At 40.8% G+C, this 12255-nt stretch overlaps 1 protein-coding gene across 4 annotated transcripts in view; it reads left to right on the top strand.

Moving 5' to 3' along the window:
- DAAM1 (dishevelled associated activator of morphogenesis 1) overlaps positions 1-11612 on the top strand; it is a 168401-nt gene extending 156789 nt beyond the window's left edge. For all 4 annotated transcript variants that reach the window (XM_066388082.1, XM_066388083.1, XM_066388080.1 and 1 more), the window contains 5 exons: positions 145-252; positions 1744-1804; positions 4554-4685; positions 7672-7842; positions 8924-11612. In XM_066388082.1, the coding sequence (XP_066244179.1) occupies positions 145-252; positions 1744-1804; positions 4554-4685; positions 7672-7842; positions 8924-9133 (682 nt within the window). In that variant the 3' untranslated portion in view covers positions 9134-11612. The remainder of the gene's footprint in view (positions 1-144; positions 253-1743; positions 1805-4553; positions 4686-7671; positions 7843-8923) is intronic.
- The last annotated feature ends 643 nt before the right edge of the window (positions 11613-12255 follow it).

Raw genomic sequence — 12255 nt, 5'->3', positions numbered from 1 at the left:
CTTGAGAATTCTTGCCTCATAGGAACCACCAAAGTATGAAATGAATGCAAGAATATAGCATTCTTGTGAATTTGACCACTTGAATGTACAAAATCACATGCAGATATTAACCATGGTTGATATTCTTTCCTTCTTTAATTGTAGGAACATTACACTTTTGCATTATCTCATAACTATTGTGGAAAATAAGTACCCCAAGGTTCTCAATCTAAATGAAGAGCTGCGGGACATTCCTCAAGCAGCAAAAGTAAAGTAAGTACTTACAGTGAATTATTTAGGTTTCCTTTGTATTGCTTGGACTGTGCTTTAGCCATTGAGAGCGTTAGTTAACTTCGCCCGAAAAGGGTCCCTGAGCACTAGTATATGAAATAAAGTTTGAATCTTATCCAGATCTCTCAAATGTGTCATATGGTTTTAAATATATGTGTGTGTTCTAGCTCCTTTGGAATACTCCTGCATGAAATGTTTAACTTCCACAGGACCTTATTATGAGTGTATTCAGAGTAGGTATTATGAGTGAAGGAATGTGGTTTCACTAGTACTTTTCAGAGGCAGTTCTATTAAAAAAAAGAGGTAGTTAAATGAAGATAGATGGGTAAGCAAATAGAAGACCTAAATGTCAGAAAGCAGCTAGTAGTTTTCACATGTACACACTCCCAGAAACCACGGCAACCTTTGAATGGAAAGCAGTCTTTATGCAAATGAAGACGCTAAAAATAAAAGATGGAAAGTTGCCAAACTTTTACCACAAACTTCACACCACTTTTCAGAAACTGAGGAGCAGGCAGTTTTCCTTGCTGTTCTCTTCTTTCCTCCTTTTGGTCTTTTTTTTTTTATAAAAAAAAAAAAGAAAGAAAGAAAGAAAGAAAGAAAGAGAGAGAGAGAGAGAGAGAGAGAAAGAAAGAAAGAAAGAAAGAAAGAAAGAAAGAAAGAAAGAAAGAAAGAAAGAAAGAAAGAAAGAAAGAAAACATTTTATTTAACTGCATCTTTCTGCAGTGAATTTGAAAAGCATAAACAGTCTAATTTTTTCCCTCAGCTTTTAGAGTTTGGTAGAAATGTACCATGTAAGACATGAAGTTAAAATGTAAATGAAGTGTTGGTGAATTTGTTTACATGTGAATTATCTGTGACAGTGAAGTTGTGTTCTCTAATTTAAAAGTCGTCAAATAGTGTAATGGAAGAAGCCCAGGAAGCGTTCTCTGCCTGGGGATAAAAAAAAGGCAAAAACAATGAAAACTGGTTAATGCAACCATAAGAAAAATCATTGTTGATTGAACTTTAAGCCATCACCTTGTAATTTTCACATTACCAGAGCTTTCGTGAGAAGAACTCCAATAATTATAAAGGGCACAAGGCGCATGTGGTGGTGGATAGCTTGTTTCTTTTCCTTGTGCTAAGGGAGCCGCACAAGGCAAGAAATTCATTTCCCCAGAGTAATTTGCTTAAGTGAGATCTTTGAGATTAAAACATGAAGTAGTTTGTACAGATGAAAAGATATTTTCATTCTGCTGTTTTTAACCTATAAAACATACCTGCTGGCTGTGGAAAATTTAAAAAACAAAACAAGACAATTTTGTTACATTTAAAATAGTGTTGTCTTTCTGTGAGATCTGAACAGTGAAGGGAACTTGAAATGTTTGAAATAAACCAGTATGGGCTGCCAAGCACAAACTATTAAAGCCGTCACCTATTTATTACGTGTAAATCACATGTTGGTTCCTAAAATGTTGCTGTTTGCAACAGCATGACTGAGCTGGACAAAGAAATCAGTACCTTGAGGAGCGGCCTGAAAGCAGTGGAAACGGTGAGTAATTCGTTTCTTGCTCCAGTCCCTGGTCTTGTCACCCTGTCTAGTGCTGGGATACCCAGCAGATGAGCTGCGGGGTTGCCTTGGCATATGGTATGCCCAGAAAAACATGTATTGACTTTAAAAAAACAAAGAAAACAGCAACAGTGAAGAAACAAAGGCAGGTTGTATGTAGCCAGGCAACTCAACTGCAGGCAGCCTGATGTCATGGGGGTGTCACAGGAGCAGGAGCTGGGAAGCTGGACCTAGAGCTGCACCCGCTTCCTGCCCGTGAGACAGGAGTCATTCACGTGGGTCAGGGTCCCCTCAGTGTTCATGTTCTGTAATAAATGACGTTTGCGCTCTCTGTAGAATAATGGAACTTCTCTGTTGTCTTTGAGTCTGTCCTCGGGGGAGTAGTTACTGAGCAGGCACTCGGGGGCGCAGTCCATTCTCCAGGCGAGGGGTCATGACAACCGGGAGTCCTTGCCCTCCAGGTGCTGCGGCGGCCAAGAGCAGTCAGTCCAGAGAACGTTTGCGTTTGCTCAGTTTGGCCGCATCCGGATAAGCACAGTGATGACAAAGGGGCCTGCAGGAAGAAGGGCGGGTGTGGGTTAGTCCACGATTGTGGAATGACTGGCGTGTATTAGCGGAAGCTTCTCGTGGGGAGGAGATGAGCTGTGGCTGAGGAGGAGGGTGGGTGAACTCGGGTGCCTAGGAGGGGGGTCGTCCCAGTTACACAGACAACCTGGCCCAGGCTGCAGCACAGGAGAGCAGGTCAGACTGCTGGGAGCAAGGCGCTCGGTGGGCGGACCGTGGCGGTGTCCCCGCCGTACTGCACAGACGGGGCCGGCGTGAGCAGGCAGCTCAGGGGGTGAGAAGCTTGCTCAGGAGCGCGGATGTAGCTCTGGTCTGGCACTTTGTGAAGGACACTGATTCACAGGGAGCTTGGAAAGGTGCCCCTCTCTTAAGTATGTTTCTAAACTATGCCACAGAAAGTAGTTGACTTCATTAAAGACATACCTCTAATAAAAATTGAAGTTATAATTTCTCATCGTTTCTGTTTGCTTTTAATTCATTAAGGAGCATGTAAGGTTTTCTTTTTTCCCCGGAGTTGGGGAGGGGGGCGGAGCTGCTATTTCAGAAAAAAAAAAAAACGAACTAATTGAGTGAACTGTTACCTCCTAGCCCCAGTGGGCAGGACACTGACATAGGCCATCCTTGGCTTTCAAAAGCCAAACTGGATAAGGGCAATTTGGGACGAGTCTTGTTTTATTTCCTCCCAGTAGAAGGCTTTCTTGAGGACAACGTGGCCGTTATGATCATGGGCGCTCTCGCCCTTGCACCTGAGCTATGAGCTTCACAGCAAGGCATGGGGAGGGGCAAGGAAGTTTTGGGTTTGGGGCTTATTAAAGTTAGTTTTGTTGAGATCGCTCCAGCCCCTGGGTCATGTACACTGTCACACACTCTACAGGAAAGCGGCTGCAGCAGCCTCCCCCTCCCCTGGCAGCTTCAATGCCAAGATGTAGCCTAGGAAGGAAGTGGCAGGCGGCAGACCTGGGCCTGCCTACATATCCATGTATCCCAGTGGTGATGTGCACAAAACGATGGTACTGTTTGAAGCTATCAAAGATGGAATTCTTTTGAAATTATACATTAATAAAATGCTAAAATTGCTTTCACGCCTGCCCCTCACCGACGCGCAGACCTCCGTTTCTAGGCCAGAGAACTAGAACTGTGGTGGCTTTTTCCAATCAGGGCAATCTCCATAATTTATGAGTTTCCACATCTGTTATTTCATTTGATTCTTATGGTGGTGCAGATAATGCCTTCGGTTTACAAGTGAAGAAACTGAAGCCCAGACCACCTGTCATGGATCACAACCAAATCGGGGAGGGAGGGGAGCTGAGTCAGAACCCATAGCCTGTGACTTCCACACTACTGCTTGTTAGTACCTCTGCCCAAGCAGGTGAAGAAGAACATAGGTCCAGACTGTCAGTTGGTACACAGCATAGTTGTGACTGAGACCGGAGCCAGGCAGACCTGCATTCAAGTTTTGACCCTATCATATATAAGTTACTTGACTTTGCGCAAGGATTTTGAACCCTCTAAGCTGCAATTTATGTGCCTCCACCATGGGGTGGGGGGTAGTAACGCCTCACTCATAGAGGTGTTGTGGAATTAAATAAGGAAGTGCATCTGGCACGGGTTGAAATTGATTATTTAAATTTGAATAATTTGTGTGTTCGGCACCACAGTGATGGAGAATATGGATAATGAACAAGGCACTGCTACTCCTTACCTGCCTGTTCACAAAAAAAAAAAAAAATGAATGGTGTGGACCGGGAGAAAAGCGGTAGCTGATCATGGTACCAAACGTTGCAGTTGAAATCCCACTGACCCAAATACCACAGTCTAGAAAGGAAGTAGGATTTGGCAGAGAGGGAAAGAAGAAAAAAATCAAGGCACCAGAATTCTTGTTTAACTTCTGCTCATTTTATGCAAATACTAGTCTGTGTACCTTTAAGTCAGTATAAGAAATCATACTGATAGAGTACTCAGATGATTGGTTAAATGGCTGTTTGCAAACGTGTGTGCCCGTGGGCACGGCTCTAGCATGGTGGGCGCAAGGGCGGGTGGAACTAGAGCCTCACGATATGTTTCAGAGCAGGTTTCTCATTTACTAACTTGGAGACATATGGGAAATGAGACAGGGTGTGTCTGCATTTAAAGCCTACGTTGACATTATCCATTTCCTGTGTTTAAGGAGCTGGAGTATCAGAAGTCTCAGCCCCCGCAGCCTGGAGATAAGTTTGTGTCTGTTGTCAGCCAGTTCATCACAGTAGCCAGCTTCAGCTTCTCTGATGTTGAAGATCTTCTAGCAGAAGCTAAGGACCTGGTAAATTTCCCCTTGCACACTGAGCCTTGTTTGACAGTGCTGCTACTTTCAGATATTATACTGTCAGTGTATTTTCATTTCTAGGCTATGATTAATTGAAACACACTCTTTTTGTCTGACTGCCCTGTGCTGCCTTTGCGTTAGCAAGACCACGGTGTAAAACCAATGAAGAAACCAAGCCAGTGTTCTCTTGGTTAATAGTGGATGGAGGTACTTATCTCTGGAAGCCAGAGAAGAGTAGATTATGGAAACCAAAGCCAGGATGATCTGTGAGATCAGGTGTGGCCAATGCCCTGTGCCTCAGTTCCTGTAAATAATATGCTCTCCTGACGTAGAGACTCAGGAGGATACTTCCTGTTGAAATTCCTACCAGAACTTATTAGATATCTCTTCATCCTCAGTCTTGTTGCAGGAAGAATATTTTTTTAATAAGAGACTCCTTTTTATAACTTTTGCTAATTCAAAATTTTGTTTTTCTATAAAGGGAAAGGTTTTTTTTAACTAATTACCAAGACCTTTAAGTCCTCCTGCCCCTTTCTCTCTCTCTCTCTCTCTTATTTCCTCTCCCAAAATATATGCATATTAAAATCATATATAGGCATATATCCTCTTGTTTCCTTTTTCCATTGTTTATAAGTGAAGGTAAGCCCTGCCCCGACCCATTGAGTACTTCCATACTGCCCATAATTCAGTTGCCACAACTTTTGCTTTAACTTGCATCTTTCCTTTGAAAATTTGAGTAAAGGATGTCATTTTTCTGTGTCCTGTGTTCAGTCATACACTTGGATGCTTGTTTATGAAAGGGTACATACATACTGGTCAAAATTTAGAATGAGACTGTGCTAAGATACGTTAGATAGTTTCAACATTAAGCCCCATTTTGAACATTATTAAATAAATGGAAAGACAATGTATGTTCTCATGACTGCTATTAGAGGTCCAGCCTGTGATATCCCATGATTGCAATGAGTCAACTCTGTCAGCAGCCTCCCCTCAGATAGCCCCCAGCCCCGTCTGTATGTGCCTCACACTTTGGAATATGCACTCTATGAAGGGGGCCCTCCCCACACACCCCTACCTCAAACCAGGCAATTCTGTACGCACTGCATCAAGGCTCAAACGTTTTTATTAAAGTCAACTAGATGGTTAATATTTGATGTATACATACTCACACAAAGTCTATCCCCCCCCCCCCCCCCCCCGTCTTTTAGCGTGGGAACTTTAGTCTGGAACTAGTTTTCTTCAGATTTCTAAGACAAAAATATACATGACTTCATCATCACCAGAATTCCTAGATAAAAAGATCATTCAAGATGGCTTGAAGTGCATGAACTTGAGTATTTCAGAAACACAATTGTAGGCCATCTATTGACGTTTTGTTCATACCAGAACTTTTAGAAATTAGCTTATAAAGCCATGGAACAAGCTGGAGTGTTTATGTGGTGTGTGAAGAATGCTGGTTTTTTTCCCTAAAGAGCTCTGGTTTTTAACACTGTTTCCAAATAAGTAAAACGTTGAGAACAACTCCTCAGTGAAAGAAAAATGGTAAAAAATATATATTTTTTCATAATAAATGTAAAGATATGAAATAATATTTATAAAATATCATACACACACATATAATCAAAAATTATTTAAGAATAAAGATTGAGGGGGAATCAAAGGAAGGTTGTCAAAAGATACAAAGTTCTAAGATAAGCCCTGGGGATGTGATGACGACTACAGTTAAAGCTGTTGGATGCTGTACTTGAGGCGTTAAGAGAGTAGGCCTAAGAGCTCTCATTGCAAGGGAAAGAAATATTTTTATCTGTCTGACATGATGGGAGTTAACTAAACTTATTGTGGTGATATTTTCCCAATATATATAAGTCAAGTAATTATGCTGTATATCTTAAACTATGCAGTGTTGTGTGCAGTCATATCAATAAAACAGGGAAGGAGGAATAAAAAATAAAAGAATAAATATTGGAAACATTTCCTTGAGGTAGCTAGTAGTACTGAGATATCAGAAAAACTTCATGCAATAAAGGCAAGTAAAGCAAGAAAAATGAAAAGCAGAAACTCTAATGTTGGGGGAATGCATTAACTTTGTGGTATAAATATGAAGAAATACTAAAAACCTAGAAAAATTTAAGTAGTTAATTAGGCATAGAGAATGAGTATTTATTTGACTTTGAAGCTAGAAACACCATCCTTAGAAGCTTAGAAATAACAGCCTTAAATCCTTACAAGGGAGAAAAACGCTAACAAATCATTTGACCGGTGTTGAACGTTATTTGGATAATGATAATGATGGTGAGATTCCTGAAAGCACACAATCTCAAGGTATGAGGATACCTCCCAGAAGAACGAAAAATAGAAACAGCTAAAACTGAAAAGACTGAGCATACTATTTTTGTTCCCATGTACATATATTTTAATGCAATTTTTTAAAAATCTCCCTTAATAATCGGTTATTGTTTTCTAGTTGAGGCCCAGGAGCTATCACCACAATACCAGCGTTATTTCTGATTAGAAAGAACCTCTGGAAGCCCTGGTTCCCATTTGCTTTTGAAATTAACCATATGGCACCAATAAATGATATTAAACTTACTTCAAAGGAAAGTTAAAAGTACAAGTTTCCCTACCCCTGCTGAGCTTACTATTAGTTTTATGTTTTGAGTGCTCTGCCCTACGATATTTTGCTTTCTTGTTTTTACTACTGTTTAGTTAATAAAAAGTCATAGGAGGTAACCATAGATGTTAAGCTGAAATGAGGCAGACAAGAATAAATGGTTTCTAAAGTCGAGGAGTATTAAATTTTGTAACTTTAGAAATGAGTGATAGACGCATCCGGCAGCCAGAGATGAATGTGGGCTCACTAACATCCAGCCAGTTACATGTGACTCAGTTGGAGCTGGAGTCCTAGAGGGATTTTTACATCTGATCATAGAACTCTTTCGGAACACTGAGCTTCTCAAAACCTCCTATCTTTTTTTTTTTTCAGTTTACTAAAGCAGTGAAACACTTTGGGGAAGAGGCTGGCAAAATACAACCGGATGAGTTCTTTGGCATTTTTGATCAGTTTCTTCAGGCTGTGGCAGAAGCCAAACAAGAGAATGAGAACATGCGGAAGAAGAAAGAGGAGGAAGAGCGCCGAGCACGCATGGAGGCTCAGGTAAGAGGGTGGCCGCTCGCCGAGCCTGCATGGAGGCTCAGGTAAGAGGGTGGCCGCTGGCCGAGCCTGCATGGAGGCTCAGGTAAGAGGGTGGCCGCTCGCCGAGCCTGCATGGAGGCTCCGGTAAGAGGGTGGCCGCTCGCCGAGCCTGCATGGAGGCTCCGGTAAGAGGGTGGCCGCTTGCCGAGCCTGCATGGAGGCTCCGGTAAGAGGGTGGCCGCTGGCCGAGCCTGCATGGAGGCTCAGGTAAGAGGGTGGCTGCTGGCCTGTCGCCTCCCAGCGGTTCTGCAGCTGCAGCCCCGTGGTGTTCAGTGGCAGTGCTGACAAGGCGGGCATCGGAGCTCACTGTCAAATGTTGCTGAGAGTTTAATTCGGTATAAAGTTTCTCTTGGGCAATTTGGCAGTCTTTATCCAAAGCCCGAAAAATTACGTCCCTATCCTTTGATCCGGAATTCCATTTCTTTGAAATTACTCCAAAGAAATGGCCATAAATTTGCACAAAGAGAACAGCAGTCTTTGTAATTGCCCCAACCTGGAAACAACTGACGTGTTTACCAGCCAGATATTAGTTCTGACTGAAGTAATAGTACGTGATGGAATATGTATGCAGTCCTTAAAAGTCGTGTCTTCAAAGATTAATGCAAGAAAGCTTACAAAATGATTTCTACATGGAATCTTTTCTTTATATAAAGTAAGTGTAAATATAGAAAATAATAGTGGTTTGATATTGCCCCCTAAAGTTTCAAATAGTGATCATGATAGTAGAATTAAGGGTGAATTTTTCTCTTTTTTGTTATCTGAATTGTCTCAAATTTTCTCTAATGTATTGTGTGTTATTTGGCCTTTAATAATAGTAATTCTTGCATAGCAGGTTTCAGATATTCACAGTAGGCTAAGTCTTTGAAGAAAGGAGAGTGGCCCAATGAGTATTTGCTTTAGTCTCTCTGTATCATCAAAGAAACCAATATTTGGGGTCTGTTTAATACTGATAAGTTTCTCAGTCCATTATAGAAATATTCATTGCCACTGAAAGCAAAAAACAACACTTTGACTCTTCTAAGAGGGTGCTTTCTATTTGCAGCTCAAAGAACAACGTGAAAGGGAACGTAAATTGAGGAAAGCTAAAGAGAATAGCGAGGAAGGCGGAGAGTTTGATGACCTGGTTTCAGCTTTACGCTCCGGAGAAGTGTTTGACAAAGACCTTTCTAAACTGAAACGGAATCGCAAACGCATTACCAACCAGATGACAGACAGCAGCCGGGAGAGACCAGTCACGAAACTTAATTTCTAATTTTCCTTGAATACCCTTTTTTTAGAAAGCTCATTAGCAGCCCTTTGAAGTGACTAGAACTTTTCATTACACTGCCTTGCAATCCGAACAGTGGCAATTTCTTCTTTCATCTGTGAGTGAATGTGTGTGTATGTAAATGTATGTGTATATGTATATTAAAAAAATGTATATAGAAGTCTGAGTATTGTCTGGAGACCTGTCTATACGGTTTTAAAAACACCTGTGTTAATTAATGTTTGTGCTCAGAAACCTTGTGAATGCATTCATATTGAGTGTGGCTCATCTTCCCCTGAACACCACGACTGTTCAGAAGCACAAGCCTATCTCCTGAAAGGAGACATTCCCTAAAAAGAAAAAAAATAATAAAGAAAGGAAAGCTTGAGAAATATTCTATGGTTTCCAAGCTTGGTATACTTTGAAATTATTTTCATTGGTGAAACTGGTGTTGGAAAATATAGATTTAAAATGGTTTTTGCTAGTTGACCACGGGGTGCCGAAGCATCTCGTCAGTACCTGACAAGACCAGCTTAGGACTCCCGACGCCGGTGTGGGGATGCAGTCTGTAACTGTTTATGGAGAACATCTTGCACACAATCTGAATTATGTAGAATGTCAATCAGAATTTTTTTATATATTTAAAACTTGGACATCAGTTTCTTTGCCCCCAGATTTCATCGAGTTCTCTGCCAAGTGCTCTTGATGATTTCTTTACTTTGCTTTTGGAAAGAATGCTATTTATCTAAATGCAATTCGTGCTCTTGTTAAAGAACAAGATTGCCAGAACATGCTTGCTGTCTAACAATAGATACATAAACTTAACTAAAATTTCCCATCCAAGACCTAAAAGGAGGAATTCTCTGAACTATTATTATAAAAAAAAAAAATTTTATGGGGTGCCTTCCTTTTTTTTTTTTTTTTTTTTGGTATTATCTATTTTCTGTTTTTTAGGACAAGCTGCATCTTCTGTAAATAAAGGACACTTAGTAAATGCACAAAATGTCAGCACCACCAACAGAGATACCAAGATCTCTTTATCTCTAAGTATGTCTGCAGTGGTTTCCTGTTATATGTTGTCATTTTTAAATGTGTGTCAGTAAAGCTACCTGTAAAACTTCAGTCCAAAAGATAAAGCTCTCAGGGAGAAATGAATAAAAACAGTGAACATTAGAAAATAAAATATAGATGCTTACCATTAACCTACCAACTCTTAATATCCTTAAATTATATGTTATATAAAGAAGACTGTTACTTTTTTTTTTTTTTGGCTTTGTTTTATTTATTTGTAGTGGGGGAGGGGCGGCTAAGTTTCCTTCTTTTCTTTCTATCTATCCTGTTGTGGTTGGGTTTCCTGTGGAGAGAGTAGTTTGTCCTGTTGCACTAGAACATTATTTACTCACTAAATTGAGTTTTTCAGTCAATTAACAAATATTTATTAAACACCTACTATGTGCCAGGCATAGTAAGGCTACAATGGTAAGCAAGACAGAGCCCCTGCCCCCAAGGAGCTCACATTCTATGGGGGATATTAGGGGTGAGTAGGATACCAATGTGTGTGCTGTATAAGAATCATGCTATTTAAAAATAATTTGTATAAAACTATAATCCTTAGCGCAGGTGGCGCGGTCTCTGCGCTCCGTGGAAGCTGTGAAATAGTGCTCTAGGAGTTGTCAAGAGCTGTGGTTTTACATATTTCCCCTCATTGCAAACTTAAGTGACTTTCTACATACTAGATGGGAGTAAATGACTCCAGCAGATAAAACAGACATAAATACACAGCAGAGGTTGCGCTCCCCCAACCCCGAGTCATCAAGGTCTGCAAACACGCCCGCCAACGGTGCAGGCGAGACTTCACTCAAACCAGGCTTGGAGATGAGGAGGAGTGGCTATGCTGATGGGTTTGTCTATTCCTTAACTAAAGTGCCTCTGTGTATATTCTTTTCTATTTAGAGCAGGAGAAATTTGGTCTTGGCTCAATTTTGGAACTGTGTTTTGAAAATGGCTTTGTTTCACAGTTTAAGGAATAGACAAGTGGGTGGAGAGTCACCCGCAGGAGCGAGCTGGCCTGCCCCTTCCAGTCACCCTCGTTTTGACACGGCCATCCTGGTAGGCCTCTTTTGCCATTTCCATTTTTGGTTTCTTTCCCAAAAGCTGTGTGCAGGTAATTCCATGTGCCATTGTTGAACAAAAAAAAAAAAAATCTACTTTTTTAGATTGGTGCTGGTGTAAGTAGCCACTTTTCTCTCTTGGGTGTGTATTTTAAAAGTTTTTTTGTTTGTTTGTTTTTTTAAATTAATGCCAAAAAGAAGAAGCATTATAATTTGTAAACTTAATTATATGTCTTGTATCTTATTAGCTTAGTAGTTGGAACCACTTAGTCTTTAGGTGCAAGACTGTTGTTATAGTACCAAGAAAAAAATGTATGTGTTATGAAATTGTACATTTTTTTAAAATAGCAATATGCAATAAAGAGATGAATTCACTGGGTGTGTGTATATGCTTTCTATGAGTTATTAAGACAGCATTATCAAATTTCCTTGAACTTTCCACCATTAAATTAAATACTGCAAGTTGTTTACTAAATCAAATATACATACATATTTTTTAGCTTGTACATACCAGACTAGAAGGGTATAGTTCTCTCCTGTGGCAGTGTAGGCTACCTCCTTCTGTAACTCTTTCTGTAACCTCTTTGTGTAACTCTGTATGAGTTATACAGTTTCATGGTGGGGCTACTCATGGACTTATTTATCTGCTGGTATTGAAAAGACTCTAGCCTCTAGAATCAAAACCTGTTTCATTTTGAAGGACTTTTTAAAAAATAATTTATGGCCTGACCAGGCAGTGGTGCAGTGGATAGAGCATCAGCTGGGACACTGAGAACCCAGGTTTGAAACCCCAAGGTCACCAGTTGAGCATAGGCTCATCCAGCTTGAGCAAGGGGTTGCTGGCTTGAGCGTGGAATCATAGACATGACCCCATGGTCGCTGGCTTGAGCCCAGAAGTTGCTGGCTTGAAGCCCAGAGGTCACTGTCTTGAGCCCCAGATCACTGTCTTGAGCAAGATATCCCTGGCTCAGCTAGAACCTCTGGTCAAGGCACATTTGAGAAAGCAATCAATGAAAA

The sequence above is a fragment of the Saccopteryx leptura genome, chromosome 6 (genome assembly GCF_036850995.1).
Source record: "Saccopteryx leptura isolate mSacLep1 chromosome 6, mSacLep1_pri_phased_curated, whole genome shotgun sequence".
NCBI lineage: Eukaryota > Metazoa > Chordata > Mammalia > Chiroptera > Emballonuridae > Saccopteryx > Saccopteryx leptura.
The sequence above is the reverse complement of the archived record's forward strand: the minus strand, read 5'-3'. Positions and strand labels throughout refer to the sequence as shown.